The sequence below is a fragment of the Triticum aestivum genome, chromosome 2B (genome assembly GCF_018294505.1).
Source record: "Triticum aestivum cultivar Chinese Spring chromosome 2B, IWGSC CS RefSeq v2.1, whole genome shotgun sequence".
In the NCBI taxonomy this organism is placed as follows: Eukaryota; Viridiplantae; Streptophyta; class Magnoliopsida; order Poales; family Poaceae; genus Triticum; species Triticum aestivum.
In genome coordinates, this window is record NC_057798.1 from 148,592,306 (window position 1) to 148,611,704 (window position 19,399).

Genomic DNA, 19,399 nt, shown 5'->3' on the forward strand with positions numbered 1-19,399 from the left:
CATTATGGGACGGAGGGAGTAATATGCAGCCACCAACCCAACTCAATCGTAAATCCGATCAAAAAGGAAAAAAAACTCAATCGTAAACCTACACGCACCAAGGCCTAAACTAGCTAAGCTAGCCGGACACGGACACCATCTAATCTAACTCACGTAGAACTAGTACTCCCTGACGTACACGTACTAACCTAGTATAGGCACTTGACAATGTCCTAACCGGACTACATGACCTCAATCGATCAGCTAGCCAAACTAGATTGTACTCCTATGACCACCTTTTTCTAATCCAAAGTCAAGATTATTGCTAACACATACACCACACATGAGGGGTAAAAGAGTCTTTTCAAGTGTCAATTAGGCTTAAAACGGACGAAAGTGTCATAAAGAACATAGAATTTAGACTCGTTGTTAGGTAGGGAAGAATAATTTTTTCAGTGTCAAGTAAGGAAACAAAATTTAAGATAGTGTTAAATAAGCAATTGTTTCATAAAGTATACCTAGCAAATTATATTTCTTCTCGAGCAATTTTTTTGGAAACCGATCAATAACCGATGATATCGTTACATGTCGAGACATATTGTCACTGGACTTTGCTTTGAAATTTTTTAATTTAAAATCTACACTGGATCATATAGTATGCGTATGCATCTTGTGACACAAACCGATTCTTTCCCCGGTGAAAACAACTTCTAGTATTATGCTCCACGTCATGGAATCAAGGCCCTCACATGCGTGCTATTATTTTGGGTATTAATGTCTCTGCCCCAAAAAATAGAGGGCACAACTGAGAGGACTCGATCCCCCGGCTTGGGGAAAAGATGGGTGCTAGAGATAGGCCAAAATAGATACATTTTTCAACGCAAGAAAAAAGGTGAATTCAAAACTCGTTTAGATTATTTCAAGGCGAAAGAACCTGATTTTCTTTAATTTTCTGAAAACCAGTTCTTTTGGCCCCAACCGGAAACAAAAAATGGTATGGAGGAAAATAAAACTTGGCCTCCATACACTGGTGGTGCTCCAAGGCCTACTCCGCCATTAGACTTTTCTTCCCCCCTGTGTACTATTTTGTGATACTCGTGTTTTGTCAATGATCAATTTTCAATAAAACCAAGGAATCTTATCTAGAAACTCACCCATCGCATGATATAGTAGAGAAATAAAAATAGACGCACCCTTCAAGACAGGGAGAGGTGTTCTTGTGATGCATACGTCGTGACCAACAAGAGGCCAACGCTCTCACTTAAGAAAATGAGACGCCAGCGAACGCTGTCGCTTAAGAAAACCAATGGATTTCCGTGACCACGAGATAGAAAGGCTAGCTGGGGATTGCTTCAAAGGAACCAACCCGTTCATGGAGGGGGGGCAGCGATCAGGCAGCGAATATCCAAGGATTTTCTGCGTGTCCCTTGTGATCCTTGCTTTGCCTGCTAGCTTATGGTTTTAATTTGACTTCGTGTGGTCGGTGCCACGCGCCAGCTTCAGCCCGCCTGCTGGACAGTCAACTGGGATGAGCTCGAGTAACCTGTCCACGTTCGTGGATCCTCCATATATGTGTGCAAAGTTGGTTTGACTTTGCACGAACTCTATGGAGCACTGTGATCAGCTGTGCTTTTCCTATGACAGTTTGGAGAGAAATCAAGCTGTTGATTTTGTGACTTCAAATACATGGATACTATTGTTTTGAAGCTCATGTAGATGTCTTCGGCATTGGTTAACGAAAATGTTCAGGTAGGCGATGGCACTCGTTTGATTGCCTTAAGAAAGTGTGGACAACACACTCAATTCATACACATGAAGTGAATTTGATTTTCGGAGCTCAAGCTTTGGTGGTAAGCGATATGTCGTTAACTGATAGTTATAAATATCACAACAAATAGATGAGTATCTACTGATACGATATCAGTTTTTTTTCTTTTGAACCGTGTAAGATAAGTGGTAACCTACATATAGTTGATTGTTATCAAAGGTTAATTTTGGACATAACACATAATCGTCTTGTCGGTAAAGATAACATGTTTCTCTTTCGGCAATCCCTACCTTCATTATTAATGATTTGACTTTGCAATCATTGGACAGTGATGTGTGTGTGTGTATGTGTGTGTGTGTGTGTAAGTTGCACTCCCTTCGAGTTTGATGTGCTCCCTCGTCAACCCCTTTGCCGTTTGGAGACGTTGTTTACTTGTTAATCCCATCGTCAGATCTACTTAGTCCACTTAGTATTCCTGAACGGTTTAGGGTACGTGGCGGGACTAATAGTAGTAGGAGCACCTCTTTCATCGGGGAAGAAAATTGTTGTATTCATCATGCACCACCTTGCACGCCATCCACTAAGTGAAAATTTGGTGTATCTTTGGTTATTGTTGCAATTAAGGTGACACGAGGACATCGCTGAGCTAACACATTTCAGTGGTACATGGAACCAAGTCTTACGGAGCTTACCCATGTTCATGTATTTTTGGTTATTGTTGCAATTAAGGTGACACGAGGACATCGCCGAGCTAACACATTTCAGCGGTACATGGAACCAAGTCTTACGGAGCTTATTCAAGCAACCTTCTCTACCTAAACTATGTGCAACTTTACTCGCCGGTCGCCGCACCTACTTAAGCCTGAACTCTTCAAAATATTTGAGAAGTCCTTCACCTCATCAACAATATGGCCATAAAGCCGGGATGCCCCTCCTTGTAGCGTTGGTCTTGTGGACAACCGCCTGCGAGTCGATTGCCAGAGTCAACTTCTGGCCCCAATATCGGTCGCCAATTGAATACCGCGTCTGCCTGCCAGTAACTTAGCAAGCTCTAGATCGACAATGTGGGAAAAAATGGAATATCCTTGCCTGGAACCCTCCATGATGGTCCCTCAAGACTGCTCCTCCAGTATCATTATCCCGAGCTTTCCACATAGCACCGTGTGCGTTCACCTTGATCGAGTCCTCCTCCGACGGCCACCATTTGTACCCATGGGCATGTTAGCAATCCTGATTCCTGGATCGACCGAAGCACGTATCTCATGATTGATTGTGGCTTACCACGCCTTTTCTTTCTTTGTGAGACCTTTTCTGGTGTGGCCACACCAAGACGTCATGTTTGCAACATGAATATTTTTTATACCCCATCAATTTGTAAGAGTTATTTTTTGAAAAAGAAATCAATTGGAAAGACATAACGAAGTACGGCAGTACTGAGGAGAACTAGGGATAATTAGTGAATCCTATTCGTGCTAACCACACGAACAACGAATAAACGTCCACCGCTGCGACGGTAGTTGGGCTAGCTCAGTATGTTTTGGACAATATTTTCTTTTTTGCTCGTTCCTTCTTTTCGGTGGATTTGCATGCCTTGGTTGTCTTTTTTTTTGCTTTCTCAGTTTAATTATTTTATATCCTTTCCCTTGATTCCCTTTTCAGTTTTATGTGTTTTTCTTTACAAAAAACCATGAAAATTTTCTTAAAATTTTAAAATAATTCATGTTTTTAAATATTTCATGAACATTTTTTAAAAACTAGTAAACATTTTCTAAAACAGGTTTAAAATATTCCATGACCATTTTATAAATGTGGACATTTTATAATTCAAAATATATTTTAAATTTATGAGAATTTTTTAAGTTCATGATTTATTGTCAGAAATCACTTTTTTAAGTGAATATTTTACAAGTTTTGTGAACAGTTTTTCACATTCTCTTAAAAAACTGTTAAATAAAAGAACTGCTATAGGGTGCAAAGGGCTATTAAGGGCGCGAGTGCACGCAACCTTGCGATTAGGCACATTACTCGCAGTATAGGAGGACTCGGGGGGCTTGCTAAGCATTACCTCCATACCAAAAAGTTTGTCTTAGATTTGTTCTAGATATGGATGTATCTAACACTAACACAAATCTAATACAAGTAATTCGGAATGGAGGAAGTAGGTGTTTGAGAGAGACAGAGGCGCCGACTGGAGTTTTGTTGTTGCCTTCGTCAACGTCTTTTATAGTAGTGCTCTTGTGGATACGTTTTCTCTCTCTACCGTGGCGGTGCCATGGGCCAGAGGATTTTTTGACCTCGTAGACATGTTTATACAAATATTATGAGTTTTGTTATTGTGTCATGTTGCTTTTGGTGATTTGATTATTTGTGGAATTGAGATCTTTCCTCGATGATGTAGTGATGATCTTGTGGTTCGATAGCTTGCTCTTGGGATTATTCTCGGACCAAGTCCGGTTATGTCTTTCCATGTACTTCTGGATGGATGACTCAATAGACTTTCAAAAATCTTTGTTGATAATCAGGTTCATCCTGATGACCGAGTATCAGTCTCTGAAGTCTTAGAAATTTTTCGTCTTGCAATGATTGATAACGCGGAGAAGATACCTCTACTAGACTTTATTGTAATTTTTAGCTGTAGAAATTACTTTTTAATCTCTTGGTTCTTGGATCTAAAGCATTGTATCTGTAATTATTATGAGTATGAATTAAATTACATGTATTCTAAGAAAAGAACTCGGAATGGTCAGAATAACAACTTCTAAATGCATTATATGCTTATTATTATAAACACTATACTCCCTCTGTTCTATAATTTTGACACGACAAGAATTATGGAACGAGGGAGTACATAGACAACCTTTCAGGTTAGCCCTTTGGTTACCATATATACTTTTTTTAGGACCCTACTAATCCTAAACGTAGTGTTTGTGAAAAAAAAAAGCTCAGCCACGCCGGTTGTTCTGTGCGGCTCGGCCCAACCCGCTGCGGTAGCCGCCGCCTCGGGGAAGATGAATCCATCCTCCGCCCACACGAAGTCCAACGGGCCCGAAACGACAAACAAAGAGGCACCGAGAGCCCGCGCCGGCCTGGTACGTACACGCAGCCTCTCCACCCGGCCGTCGTCTCGCTCGCTGCAATTCTCGCCTCCGCATCGCCCCGTCCCCAAATCCTAAACCCTAGCGAATCGGGGGCCCGAAGCCCGCCCCGCTGCGACGATGCCGTCGGCCGCCGCGGGTCCGGTGGAGGTGGCGCCGCCGGCGAAGGCGGCCGCGCTCCCGTTCGCCGGGATCTCGCCGGACCTCTACCCGACGGAGGACGACCTGCCCTACGAGGAGGAGATCCTGCGGGAGCCCTTCAAGCTCAAGGGGTGGTGGCGCTACCTCGTCGCCCGCGCCGCCGCGCCCTTCGCCAAGCGCGCCGTCATCTACGAGCGCGCGCTCAAGGCGCTCCCCGGCAGCTACAAGCTCTGGCACGCCTACCTCCGCGAGCGCCTCGACCACGTGCGCCCGCACCCAATCTCCCACCCGGCCTACGCCTCCCTCAACAACACCTTCGAGCGGGCGCTCGCCACCATGCACAAGATGCCGCGCGTCTGGGTCCTCTACCTCACCTCGCTGCTCGACCAGCGCCTGCTCACTCGCGGCCGCCGCAACTTCGACCGCGCCCTCCGCGCGCTGCCCGTCACGCAGCACGACCGCATCTGGCCACTCTACCTGCGCCTCGCCTCGCTCCCGGCCTGCCCCGTCGAGACGTCCTTCCGCGTGTTCAGGCGCTACCTCCAGTTCGACCCCTCCCACGCCGAGGACTTCATCGAGTTCCTCGTCTCGGCCGAACGCTGGCAGGAGGCAGCTGACCGCCTGGCCTCTGTTCTCAACGACGACGGCTTCCGCTCTGTCAAGGGGAAGACCAGGCACCAGCTCTGGCTCGAGCTCTGCGACATCCTCACTAAGCATGCTGATGAGGTCGCAGGGCTCAAGGTGGATGCCATACTGCGGGGCGGGATACGCAAGTTCACCGACGAGGTTGGCAAGTTGTGGACCTCGCTCGCTGATTACTATGTCAGGAGGACCCTCTATGAGAAAGCAAGAGACGTCTTCGAAGAGGGGGTTTCTTCAGTGATGACAGTGCAGGAGTTCAGTGTGGTGTTTGAGGCTTATACACAATTTGAGCAGAGTATGCTTGCGGCAAAGCTGGAGGCAGCTGAAGAGGACGGGGCTGCGGAGAGTGATGAGGGTGAGAAAGGGGGCAGGAAGAATAAGGTAGAGAAGCTAGAGAAGGAACTTGCAGCGTGTTGGTTGAATGATGAAGATGACACTGATTTGAGGCTGGCAAGGTTTGAGCGGCTATTGGATCGCAGACCAGAGCTCCTTAGCAGTGTCCTGTTGAGACAGAATCCACATAATGTGGAGGAGTGGCACAGGTGAGATTTGATATAGCACCTTGATTTATCAATCGGTTCTGCTTGACTTACATTAAGCCACTAATATTGAATATAAATCAATCCATCCATTGCATTTATTCTCACGGACAAGTTCCTAATTACTTAGTGGTAGCGACTCTCAAATCTTATTTAAAGTTGCCATGGAATGTGAAAATACCCTGTCTAGTTTTTCTTTTACTTCTCAGCCTAGTATGCATTTTAGGTGGTCTCCAACTTGACTGAATTGTCTAACAGTGCAATAATATGTGCAGGAGGGTGAAACTTTTTGACAAGGATCCCGCGAAGCAAGTAGCGACATATGTCGAGGCTGTGAAAACTGTGGACCCAATGAAGGCAGTTGGGAAGCCTCATACTCTATGGGTGGCATTTGCAAAGATGTATGAGAAACATAACCGCTTAGATAGTGCTGAAGATATCTTTAAAAAGGCCACACAAGTGAACTACAAAGCAGTGGACCACTTGGCTACTATTTGGTGTGAATGGGCCGAAATGGAGCTCCGCAACCAACATTTTGACAAGGCAATTGAGCTGATGAGGTTAGCCACAGCAGAGCCCTCTGTTGAGGTGAAGAGGCGAGGTATAATTTATTTTGTTCAGTTGTGTTGATTTCTTGTATATTTGGCAAACCATTTTTGCTGACAATTTACATTTTCAGCTGCCGCCGAGGGTGACGAGCCGGTCCAGCTGAAATTACATAAATCTCTGAAATTATGGAGTATCTATGTTGACCTGGAGGAGAGCCTTGGGTCGTTGGAAACAACCCGTGCTGTTTATGAGAGAATATTAGATTTAAGAATTGCCACTCCTCAAATAATTCTTAATTACGCATTTCTTCTTGAGGTAGGATCTTTGCTCAAAGTACATACTTTTGAAGTTTCAAGTAGACTTGTCCAATTGATCTACAATGGTTGTTTACTATTTTCTTCCTCTGCAGGAGAACAAATATTTCGAAGATGCATTTAAAGTGTATGAAAGAGGTGTAAAAATATTCAAGTATCCCCATGTTAAGGATATTTGGGTGACCTACCTCACAAAGTTTGTAAAGAGGTACCAGCGAAGCAAGTTAGAGCGGGCAAGAGAGCTGTTCACGGAAGCTGTCGAAAAGGTAAATAAATTCTCTTGTCCCTTGAATTTGTCATCGGTCTACTTATACTGCGTGTAACTAGAGGTGTTACCAACTTGCATGTGTCAAATTACGTTTCTAGACTGGTGCAAATTCTGAAGGTGAGCCTTGGCGCAGTGGTAACGCTGTTGCCTTGTGACCATGAGGTCACGGGTTCGAGTCCTGGAAACAGTCTCTTGCAGAAATGCAGGGAAAGGCTGCATACAGAAGACCCAAAGTGGTCGGACCCTTCCCTGGATCCTGCGCAAGCGGGAGCTACGTGCACCGGGCTGCCCTTTTTTTTATCTGCCCTTTTTTTTATCTGATCACAAATTCTGTCTTTGCTTCGCTTCTTAAGAACAAGGTCATAAGAATTCTTGTGATGTGATATCATTGTTGCTTGTACTTTGCTATATTTGCACTTGTTGATTTCCTGTTTTCTCTCAGAACCTTCTGTTGCCGCTTCTTATTATGCGATTATATGTGCACTTACTTGCTTATTTAGACAGAAAACATTCTTACCTGTTCTTTTCCTGCATCACATACTCATCTAAAATATCATGTTCCATAAATTTTCTTGTTACTTACATTTTGCTTCTTTGGTTCAGGCTCCGCCGCACGAAAAGAAGGCCTTATATTTGCAATATGCTAAACTGGAGGAAGACTATGGCCTCGCAAAACGTGCCATGAATGTATATGATGAAGCTGTAAGGGCTGTTCCCAACACTGAAAAGATGAGTATGTATGAAATATACATTGCACGTGCTGCTGAACTTTTCGGTGTTCCAAGGACTAGACAAATATACGAGGTAAGCGTATTATCTTGGTTTGTCTCTGCTTTCCTGTTCTTGCTTTATAATGTTGCTTTTGGATTGGCATTTTTAAGTCCTTGTTCTGAGATCCAATTTTGTGGATTTGTGGCATAGCAAATGGAATATATTTATATTGGCCCTACCTTCTTATTCTTGTTTGCTGATTAGTTGCAATAGTTCATAACACATGAATATTGTATGCTCCCTCTAATGGCCAAATTTGTGTATAAAAAAGTTCAGTTGTTATTTTCTCTGCACTTCATACTCTAGATTTAGCCTGCCTGCTCCCACAATATCGACAGATGTTTTAGTGGTAATACATGTACTAACTTTATTCCTGGCTTTCTTATCATCTTTGCAGCAAGCTATAGAATCTGGTCTCCCAGACAAAGATGTTATGGTGATGTGCATGAAGTTTGCGGAACTTGAAAGAAATCTTGGAGAAATCGACCGTTCCCGGGCTATTTATATCCACGCCTCCAATTATGCTGATCCAAATTCTCATCCAGAGTTCTGGAAAAAATGGAACGACTTTGAGATCCAACACGGTAATGAAGATACATTCAGGGAGATGCTTCGCATCAAGCGTACAGTGGCGGCTAGCCGCAGTCAGGTATGTCACATGGATCAACTCTATAGACAGTGTAGAATCAGGGGAGAGAGGGGTGGCGGCTGGGATAGAAAGATGGCCTGGTATTGTATTCTATTGGAGTTAGGGTTTCCTGTACAAGGGGGCAGCACATATATAGGCTGCAGGGTTACATGGGCCACATGGGCCACATGGGCCATAAGCGCGCACACACACACACACACACTGAAATACAGATAAGACACAGCCCAACACTCCCCCTCAAGAGGGATGATAGATATCTATCATGCCCATCTTGTCACAAGCAAGATTGTTCTCCCTGGTTCCCAAACCTTTTGTCAAACAATCGGCGACTTGTTGTCCAGAGCTCACATGAGTTATCTTGATGATTCCTGCATCCAGTTTCTCTTTGATAAAGAATCTGTCTATCTCCACATGTTTTGTTCTGTCATGTTGCACTGGATTATTAGCAATGCTGATTGCAGATTTGTTGTCACACCACACATTCAGAGGATCTTGTCTGAGCACTTTCAGCTCAAGCAGAAGGCCTCTTACCCATAACATCTCACTCAGCCCTTGAGACATTGCCCTATACTCAGCTTCTGCAGTTGATTTTGACACCACCGGTTGTTTTTTACTTCTCCATGATACCAAATTTCCACCAACAAACACACAATAGCCAGAGGTTGATCGTCTATCATCAAGACAGCTAGCCCAATCAGCATCGCTATAACCGTCAACATTCAAATGGCCATTACTCTTGAACCAGAGTCCCATACCAGGGCTGCCCTTTAGATACCTCATGATTCTATAGACTGCATCAAGGTGTCCACTTCTGGGGTCATGCATATATCTACTTACTACACTTACTGCATATGTAATATCTGGTCTAGTGTGACACAAGTACAGAAGTTTGCCAACCAATTGTTGATATTTTGCTTTGTTAACTTGTTCACCCATCTGTGCTGTCAATTTGTGATTTTGTTCAATGGGAGTTGGGGCTGCTCTACATCCAAGCATTCCCATATCACTTAGGAGCTCTAAGGTATACTTCCGCTGAGACAGGGCTATTCCCCTCTTTGATCTTGCAACTTCGATACCCAGGAAATATTTTAGCTGACCAAGATCCTTAACTTCAAATGCTTTGCCTAGGCATTTCTTTAGTCTTCCAATCTCCTCTTCATTGTCTCCCGTTATTATGATGTCATCCACATATACTGCAAGAATAGTAATCTGTTGCTTGGAATGTTTATAGAAAACAGTGTGATCTCCATTGCATTGTTTATACTCCATACTGCAAACTGCTTGCCTGAACCGGTCAAACCAAGCCCTTGGCGATTGCTTCAAACCATAGAGAGATTTTCTCAATGTACAAACCTTCCCAACAGTCCCAGGTGTAGAAAGTCCAGGAGGAATTTCCATGTAGACTTCCTCTTGTAGATCTCCATGTAAAAAGGCATTTTTACATCAAGTTGGTGTAGTGGCCATCCAAAGTTAGCTGCACATGAGATTAGAATCCTCACTGTACTCATCTTTGCAACTGGGGCGAATGTTTCGTCATAATCAATACCATACGTTTGGCTGTACCCTCTGGCTACCAGTCTTGCCTTGTAACGCTCAACCTTACCCTCAGGATTCTGCTTCACTGTGAAGATCCACTTACAACTGACTGCCTTCTTCCCATATGGAAGATTTGCTAGCTCCCATGTTTTGTTCTTTCTCAGGGCCTCCAACTCTTCCCTCATGGCTTCACACCACTTTGGATCTTGTCTTGCTTCTTTCCAGTCTTTAGGAACAATCACGGCTTGAAGTGATGCGACAAATGCTCTAAATGAAGGTGATAGGGCTTCATAGGTGACATAATTACTGATGTCATGCTCAAGATTGCCCTTGCTCAAAGTTTTCCTTGCTACTTCCTTCTTGAGAGCAATTGGCAGGTTAGGTGATGCTTCTTCAGTACTTGAATTTTCATATGACTCCACTTCAGATGAGCTTCCTGTCGCTTGAGTTTCTTCTGACTGCTCCCCCTGTTCCATAGTTTCTTTTGACTGCTCCTCATGCACTTGTTCCTCCACACCTCTCTTCCTTCTTGTATACACCTGAGGATTCCTTTCCTCATTTGGTCTCTGCCACCTCTGCTGTTCAGCCCCATCAACTACAACTGGAATGAAGGATCCCACTATTTTCGGGGTTGGTATTGGCTGCTCCTTGTCGCCATTGGTGCTGCACTCACCACTCAAGTTGCACTCCCCCTCTTGACCACCCTGCATAGATTGTGAGTGGTCAAGTTCTTCGAATAAAGTGCTGAGATCTGTCTTCTCACCATAGAAAGGCTCAGATTCTCGAAAGGTGACATCCATACTTACAAATGTGCGCCTTTCAGCAGGACTCCAACACTTATAGCCTCGCTGCCCTGCAGGATATCCAACAAATATGTATTTTACAGCTCGTGGATCCAGCTTTCCCACTGCTGGTCTGTGATCTCTAACGAAGCAGGTGCACCCAAATAACTTCGGAGGAACTGAGAATTTGTTCTCCCCAAATAGCATCTCACATGGGGACTTCATACCAAGCATTTTTGAAGGCATCCGGTTGATCAGGAACGTTGCAGTCATGACAGCTTCACTCCACAAGAATTTTGGCACATTCATGGTGAACATAAGTGATCGAGCCACTTTTAAAATGTGTCGGTTTTTCCTTTCTGCAACACCATTCTGAGCAGGGGTATCTGGACATGATGTTTGGTGCATTATGCCTTGTGCTGACAGGAAACCTCCAAATTGCTTGTTTACATATTCAGTTCCATTGTCAGATCTGATCACCTGCACCTGCACATTGAATTGGTTTCGCACATAGGCATAAAACTCCTGAAAACATTGGAATACCTCATCTTTATGTCGCATGAGGTACACCCAAGTCATGCGAGTGTGGCAGTCTATAAATGTCACAAAATATTTCATTCCACTAACAGAAACAACAGGACATGTCCACACATCAGAGTGAATCAGCATAAACGGGGATATACTCCTTAGCCCCTTACTCAAATATGAGATTCTTGTGTGCTTTGCATATTTTACTCAAATATGAGATTCTTGTGTGCTTTGCATATTCACATGCATCACACACAAGCTTACTCTTGTCTACTCCACGCATTACATCAGGAAACATCTTACTCATCTTATCAAAAGCCATATGCCCCATGCGACAGTGATGGATCATCGCCATTGTCTCACTTACTCCAACTAGTACAGCCAAAATAGGACTAGCACCAGACCTAGACACATCACGATCCATATACCACAATCCACTACGCCTGGTTCCTGTCCCAAGTTTCCTTCCAGTCATCCTCTCCTGAATCAAACATATTTTCTTATCAAGAGTTATTCGGCAATCTATCTGATCAATCAAAGCACTTAGAGAAAGCAAGTTCACAGGAAAAGCTGGAACATGTAATACATCAGATAATTTAATAGTGGGTGTACATTGAACTGATCCAACTCCTTTAATCGGTTGTGAGGTGCCATCAACAGTTTGTATTGTTTCACAATGTGTAATTGGGTACTGAGTATATGATTCAAACTCAGTTGAGGTACCCGCAACATGCTTGGATGCTCCAGAATCTAATATCCAATCTGGAAGGAAATCATGTGTGGATATAGATGCATTTGCAAAGTTACCTTCCCCTGTGTAGACAAAGTGGGCAAAGTTCCCGAAGGTGTTGTCCTCCTGGCTTCTACTCTTCGTCTCCCCTTGAGAGGTTGTTGACGTCCCTTCTTCTTGCGTTGCCAAGTTAGCCAAGTTTGCTTTGAAGCCACTGGAATAATTCGAACCCCTCGAGTTACCTCTGCCTCTAACTTCCCGGTATCCACCTCGGCTGTAACCTCTTCCCCTACCACGTATTTCTCTGCGTTGTGCTGTGCAATTGATGCTTATGTGACCTTTCTCTCCACAATTGAAGCACTCTCTTGTCTCCTTCCATTCAGACACAGTAAATGCTGAGCGAGATGCATTCGCTTCTCCAGTCCTGGTCAACTTCAACCTGACCTCCTCCTGTGCCATTGCTGCAACTGCCTCCTCAAGCGAGGGGAGCTTTGGCTGATGAAACACCCAGCACGCCTTCCTTCAAATTCTGAGCTAAGTCCCTTCAAGAATTTCATCACTCTCCTACGCTCTACCCACTTCTTAGTAGCAACTATACATTCTGAATGTGGTAACTCCAATGGATCATAGTGGTCTAAGTCAGCCCACAAATGCTGCAATTCTGCTACATACTCCATCACCGACTTATCCCCTTGTTTTAGCTCATTTACTCTATCCTCAATCTGCGCCATAAGCATTATGTTCCCTTTCCCGGAGTACAATGTTTCCAGGGTTTTCCATACCTCTACTGCATGGGGAAGAGTCTCCACGGCTGCTGCAATGGATGGGGTCAAGGAGTTCAGCAGCCATGCCACCACCAGAGAGTCAATGACACTCCACTCCACTCTTCACTTGCCCTGTTCGCCGGTTCATCTACTTCCCCTCTGACATAGCCTTCCAGCCCCTTTGTCCTCAATATTAGCAATGCCCTTCTGGACCAGCTTAGGTAGTTTGTGACCCCTTCCATCTTGATTTCATTTGGCATCAGTTCTATTCTCTGTATCACCTCAGGCTGAGGAACAAGCGCACCTGGGGAAGCCACACCCTCTGCCTTGACAGTGATGAGCTCAGCTAGCTTCTCCAACGCCTTTACCAACCCCTGCCTTTACCAACCCCTGGTTGTCCCCCATCTTTCCAATCTTGAATCACACCACTAGCAACCTCCAGCAACCACTGCTCCCCACTTTCACCTCTCTACTACCTCCTCCCCTCAGATCTGGGATTCCACCTCTCCTTCTTCCACACAAGCCTTCTCCTCTCAGACAATCGCCAGCAAGCACAACCAGCCAACCACCATCACCATTGCTGGGATTGGGAACCCAAGCTCTGACACCATGTAGAATCAGGGGAGAGAGGGGTGGCGGCTGGGATAGAAAGATGGCCTGGTATTGTATTCTATTGGAGTTAGGGTTTCCTGTACAAGGGGGCAGCACATATATAGGCTGCAGGGTTACATGGGCCACATGGGCCACATGGGCCATAAGCGCGCGCACACACACACACACACACTGAAATACAGATAAGACACAGCCCAACAGACAGTTTGGCATCAATGGACATCCTTGCATTGTAAACTGACGCTGTACTTGTGCCATGTGCAGACTCATTTCATCCTTCCGGAGTACCTGATGCAAAGGGACCAGAGGCTAAACATGGACGAGGCGGTCGACACTCTGACGCGTGCCGGTGTCCCGCAGGATGAGATGGCGGCCTTAGAAAGGCAGCTAGCTTCTGGACCATCCCCGGCGCCAGCAGCAGCAGCTCCGAGCAGCAGCACGACTCCCGCAAACAGAATGATGAACTTTGTTAGTGCCGGAGTAGAGGCGCGGGCCGAGAGCAGCACGCAACAGGCTGCTGCTAACAACGAGGACATCGAGCTGCCGGACGAAGAGAGCGACGAGGAGGACGATGTCCAGATCGCGGAGAGGGCTGTTCCTGAAGCCGTGTTTGGCGAGCTCGGCAAGAGAGCCGCGGAGAGCAGAGAGGAAAGCTCTAGTGCTCAAGAGAACAACGAGCAGCAGCTGGGCGCTCTCGAGAGAATTAAGCGAAGGCGTCAATAGGGTCAAAGATTGTGATCCAAGCACACGCCGTTAGCTGTCGTTTGAGCCTAATGATGTTGTAGCTGTTACGTGTAAACATGTTCTTGCTAGCGTTTGCTCTTCTTGTACAAGGATTTTGCAGGAGTTAATCCGGTGTTGATCCGCAGCGTTTTTCTGTGTACAAACTGTAAACTCTTGGGACACGTGTCCATCATTTTCAGTGAAATTTTGTCGATTCCAAGGATGAACAATGGACTGGCAGCTTTGTTTGGATGGTGGCCAAAGTTTACCCTACCAAATTGAGTCATGACCAAAAGTTTCTCCTATAACTCTTTCTGCACTTTAGTTCATTTTTCTTGCCAATGTTGGCCAACTCATTGGCAGCCAAAATTTAAGGACACTGTTAAACCTGTGAATAGTTTGGTCTGAAACCATAGTTTTAATTTGGTTTTCCTGTTGGACTGCTTTGGTTTGGTTGAAATGGGTTGAGCCTCTATTGTAATTTGGTTTGGTGTGGCCTTCTGTAATTAATAGATTGGGTTGGTTTGGTCTGGACACAGACAAATTGGCCTCAGACCATTTTAGTCCATGGATAAAACCCAGTCTAGCGACCAGTTCGATCGACCTCACGTCACGCAAGACTGGCACTAGGTTTGGGAGCAGCCGCCGCGCGACATGAGTGCGTGTATCACCCAGCCAGCACCGATATCTACGGTGACAAAAGCCAACTCCTTCATGCAGAACATGAGGAGCCCAAAGCCGAGGCATTGGACGATGTTGTTGACAATGGAGATGGCCGTGAACTCGACCTTGCCGATGTGGCCGACGAAGGCGACGGTGACGAAGCCGATGAGGAACTGGAAGACCCCGGTCAAGATCATCGGCACCGCGATCTGCCAAAGGGTCTTGCACATGTCCGGCAAGGTCTTGCAGCCGGCGACAGGCCACCGTCTCCGCGGACGGCGCCACCATCTGCTCTTCTGGTGCACGCACGGACTACGTACACGGAAATCTTCAGACCAAGCACACACCAAGCTAGCCGCTGTTCGTACGTGCTTCATGCGTTTCGTAGTTTTGTACGTACATGTCAAGTTTGGGGTCTAAGTCCAACGTTCCAGTTGCTGCTGACAAAACCATAGTTTGAAACTTTGGGTTCAAACTATATGTAGAAAATGGTCTGGAGGGATTTGGCTTGAAAATAAATACAGTTTGGATTGGTTTGGATTGTACCATTTGCAATCTGGTTTGGTTTAGCTTGAGCGCTGGACTTGTACATGCATGGGTTGGCCTGGGTTTAGTTTGGATTACAAACTATTCCCAGGTTTAGACACTGTTAACTGGCAAAGGTTTGTCAGGGAGGCTGGCATTTGCGAATGTTTTAGGTGCCATTTTTAGTTAACGGCCAGGGAGGCTGGCATTTGCGAATGTTTTAGGTGCCATTTTTAGTTGCGAGGCAGGTTCATTAGAGAAGGCATCTTTGTTTTAATAAAATTGCCCTCGTTTGATCTTTACTCACAACTAAAACTGCCATCAAATGGTGTTCGCTTGCCACCGCTCTCCGTTTGATCTTTACTCGCAACTAAAACTAGCATCAAATGATGTTCGCTTGCCACCCCTCCCATCTGACATTCGCTGGGTAATACTAAAACTAAACCAATATTTTGGCTAGCCAAATATTTGGTAAAGGCAAACTTGTCTTTTTTTTTTTTGCTGGGAAGGCATACTTGGGCTTAAAACCAAACACACCCTAGCCTTTGTACTGAGAAATATACACCTTTGTTTACAATAACTCTTTTCAATATGTATTATCCAAATTTGAATTCAAATAGTGAGTTACTTCGTAGCTCACAGATTTGTCCGTATAAAGCATAAAAAGAAGGGAAGAAATGTAGCTGAAGAAGACCAAAAAATACACCATCACCAGATGTCAGCATTTTTGAGCTACTCTGTGTGGTCTGGAAGTAATGAACCGCTGAAAATATGTTAAGACATAGCCTAAAAACTGTACAGTTTTGCCCTATTATTTCCATATATCGATCTCTAAGCTTCATGCACTTTAACTACCTCATTGTACAAAATAATCAATCCTCTGGAGACTACAGGTCTACAGACTTCCACTACTCTGTGGTCTGAAGAATCCCTTGCAAATGATCTTGAACCTACATCAGAATTCCGAACGCATTACTTCTTCTCGAATACGCACGAGTGTGCGTACCATATATTACCGAACGCATCACTTCACGTAATCTGCGCCATCGAGAAAACGGGCATACTCTGTCCCGTTGAGTCTGCTGTTCACATCCTCCCAGTTCCTGACAAGATCCGGAAGAGGGCGCGTATGAATCTTCACCTGCCTGCTCACCAGTTTCCTCACCGGAACGCCGAGGAATTCCTGCACCTGGAATAATGCCTGCACACACAGAGACAGAGACGTGCTATTAAGGTAAACCGTAATCTATCGGTACTTCGTTAGGACATCCAAATGAGTTCTGCTCCAGTACATTTCTGTTTCTGATTATGTCCTCGTAGTAGAGGATCATGCGCCGTGTCGTGTTGAAGCTGTCCAAGCAGTCTCCCATGTACTTCTCGACATCCCTGATGTTTGAAACCAGGGTTGACACGTCCAGTTCTGGTTTGAATTTTGCGAGTATCTCGGCCTGGCAGAGAACAAAATAGACTGATCAGATGAAAGCACTAGCCAGTATGACCAACAGGTTGCAAATGAAAAGTCAATTATGATGGTTGTTCAAAAGAGAGAGGAAGTGTATCAGTGATCACTGTTTTAACATTTTATTCTGCTCCTTCCGGCTATTATTGACACTGGCGTTACAATATTTCTAAATGCAAAAGCAGAAGATTAAAGTTTCACGAAAAGTTCAAAGTTAGTTTTAGGATTTTAGCATTTCAGAGCTCCATATCAGCAAAGAGGTAGTTTAGCTGTAGGGTTTCAGAACCAGGGTAAGAAAACAAGTGCCCCGCATTTATGCGAAAAAACGTGAGGGAACAGAGCAAAGTCATTGCAGTAAATTTACTGGAATTATCTGTGCATCGATGATACCTCTTCTTCCGAGTGAACGTGAGATTTGTGGGTTCCATTCAGCTGCTTTGCATCTCTGTCATAGTTGTTGGCCAACACAGAGATAAGCCTGCGTAATGTATTTTTCCTGAAGAGAAATATCACAGAGACACCCTTCTTGTTCAAATAACTAAGTATATCATCATGATGGTCCATAAAGCCCTGGAAAACACAACGGTAGCAGTTAATGACATAGATTTTTTTTTCATTTGTTATCACTAGGCATAATGTTGTTAATGCCAATGGTACACTGAACAATACAAACATCAACATCAATAATCATGATTGACCAACCTGGCTTTTAGAAAAGTTTGGTATCATTAACGTGACATGACAGAGCACTGACATATGAGAAATGCAGGCATGTTATGGTGTGGTACACTTTAAAACTCTTAACTGCAGTTTCAACATTATCTGAACCTTTGGCAAGCAAACCAGATCATAAGACCAGTCTGCTCTCCATATTTCCATCCACAATAACTAGACTAGGTTTCAATATACGTAACTATGGCAAGGCTCAGCTTCAAAGCGTAGAATTTCTGAAGTCACGGGTGAAAAAGCAGCAGGACTACGAAAAAAGCAGCAGGACTACGAAAGAAATGCTGAATCTTCGAATATTTCACATGGGGCAAGAAAAAGGTAAGGTGTAAATACCTGATTTAGCATCCACTTGAATCCAAATGCAGCCGTGCACTCATTCTTTGCTGCACTTGTGAGCCAGTCCAGGTCATACAGTTTGTCGAGTGTTTGTACGATAGACGATATATTTTGTCTTCTATCCACTCTGTTAAATATTTCGCCATTCGAGCTGATGTTAGGGTGGCTGTTTAGCAATGTCTCGAACCATCCACTTCCCGATCTTTGCATCGACACGATCACAAAGAACCGAACAGGATTACACGAACATTCCGCCCTATGGTAAGAAGTACAACACCGCTACATGTGTCAGAAAAATCAACATACACAAAAGGGGGATGCCGTGCCAATAAAGAGTTTATCCATCCTGTCCTGAGAGGGAAATTACCTGCTGTAACCCTTTGGCTTTGGGAAGTGCACGTAGGGCAGCTCCTCACTTGGAACATAAGGCCTTGTGCAAACATGTTCATCTTGTTCTTGCGCACCATTCTCCTCCACATGCTTGCTCTCCATCCTTATCTGATTGAAGGAGAGGTAGCACACGTAGAGGCCAAAGAGCGCGATGAGGAAGACGAGGGTCGGCCGCGGCGGCAACGACGCCCCCTTGGAGCCTTTGAGCGGGTATGGGTGCTGCAAGTTATTACCAAATCCATCCATGGTGAGATACTGTTGATGATACTCCTACTGACCAAATAAATAGCACCAAATCCATGGTGAGATACAGTTGCTAATACTGAACAAATAAATAGCACCAAATCCATGGTGAGATACTGTTACTAGTAATGAACAAATACTCGTAAATAGTAATACCAAATCCAGAAGGAGAGCAGTGGTACGGTACCATTGTGTGACTGGAAGTCTGTAGCAGAAGAAGATTCTAGTGCGTGGGCCGGTTTCTGGTCCTCCTGCTCGCGCACAGCAGCAGAGTAACATGCCGAGTCCTCCTCGTGGTCATGGATGTCAGCGGCGGCAGCTCGCCATGTGCGGTGGATGAATATGAATCACCGCGCATCCTGGTAGGTAAATTACAGATTCATGTAGTAGTCAGCAAACCCAGCAAAATAGTCCCGCAAAAAGAAAAGAAAAAGAAAAAGAAAAAGAACTCGTAAGAGTACATACCAGCACCAAGACTGCTAATTTCAAGAAAAGAAAAGCACCAAGACTCTGCCGAAAGGGATGCTTCCGGGAAACCAGGAGAACCCTAGGCTGGGGAGGGGGAGAAACCCCGGAGCAGGATTTGGCACCGAGAAATGGCGGAAGAGATATATATATATATATATATATATATATATATATATATATATATATATATATATAT

The 19,399-nt window shown here is 44.7% G+C and overlaps 2 protein-coding genes and 1 long non-coding RNA gene across 4 annotated transcripts; 1 reads left to right on the forward strand and 2 right to left on the reverse strand.

The window, feature by feature from the left end:
• Positions 1-4,847: 4,847 nt before the first annotated feature.
• Positions 4,848-14,617, forward strand: LOC123043992 (pre-mRNA-splicing factor SYF1). Its single transcript, XM_044466605.1, has 7 exons — positions 4,848-6,167; positions 6,440-6,765; positions 6,844-7,028; positions 7,123-7,293; positions 7,899-8,099; positions 8,464-8,715; positions 13,932-14,617. Exons 1-7 carry the CDS (start codon positions 4,963-4,965, stop codon positions 14,388-14,390), a joined length of 2,799 nt encoding a protein of 932 aa, XP_044322540.1. The 5' UTR covers positions 4,848-4,962; the 3' UTR covers positions 14,391-14,617.
• LOC123043993 (uncharacterized) lies at positions 11,692-13,923 on the reverse strand. The gene is made up of 2 exons (XR_006419779.1): positions 12,369-13,923; positions 11,692-12,042 (listed from the first exon to the last, which is right to left on the reverse strand). It is a non-coding gene; the product is annotated as an uncharacterized lncRNA (long non-coding RNA).
• A 1,714-nt stretch (positions 14,618-16,331) lies between the features above and the next one.
• LOC123043994 (nodulation protein H) lies at positions 16,332-19,350 on the reverse strand. Of its 2 annotated transcripts, XM_044466607.1 has the most exons (7): positions 19,201-19,350; positions 18,923-19,094; positions 18,470-18,711; positions 18,100-18,358; positions 17,428-17,607; positions 16,871-17,026; positions 16,332-16,779 (listed from the first exon to the last, which is right to left on the reverse strand). In XM_044466607.1, the coding sequence occupies exons 2-7, from the start codon at positions 18,923-18,925 to the stop codon at positions 16,603-16,605; spliced, it is 1,017 nt and encodes a 338-aa protein (XP_044322542.1). In that variant the 5' UTR covers positions 18,926-19,094; positions 19,201-19,350; the 3' UTR covers positions 16,332-16,602. The 2 variants fall into 2 exon arrangements, with proteins under 2 accessions (XP_044322542.1, XP_044322541.1); XM_044466606.1 differs by lacking the exons at positions 18,923-19,094; positions 19,201-19,350 and having other exon boundaries at positions 18,470-18,753.
• Positions 19,351-19,399: the final 49 nt, after the last annotated feature.

What these genes read in the sequence shown, in the direction of transcription:
- LOC123043992 (XM_044466605.1), top strand. Translation starts at nt 4,963, where the DNA reads ATGCCGTCGGCCGCCGCGGGTCCGGTGGAGGTGGCGCCGCCGGCGAAG. An exon ending in ATTACGCATTTCTTCTTGAG is followed by an intron (nt 7,029 to 7,122) that starts GTAGGATCTTTG and finishes CTTCCTCTGCAG; the next exon opens with GAGAACAAATATTTCGAAGA. An exon ending in TCACGGAAGCTGTCGAAAAG is followed by an intron (nt 7,294 to 7,898) that starts GTAAATAAATTC and finishes TCTTTGGTTCAG; the next exon opens with GCTCCGCCGCACGAAAAGAA.
- LOC123043994 (XM_044466606.1), bottom strand. Translation starts at nt 18,738, where the DNA reads ATGGATGGATTTGGTAATAACTTGCAGCACCCATACCCGCTCAAAGGC. An exon ending in TCAAGTGGATGCTAAATCAG is followed by an intron (nt 17,608 to 18,099) that starts GTATTTACACCT and finishes TGTGTTTTCCAG; the next exon opens with GGCTTTATGGACCATCATGA. An exon ending in ACGTTCACTCGGAAGAAGAG is followed by an intron (nt 17,027 to 17,427) that starts GTATCATCGATG and finishes GTTCTCTGCCAG; the next exon opens with GCCGAGATACTCGCAAAATT.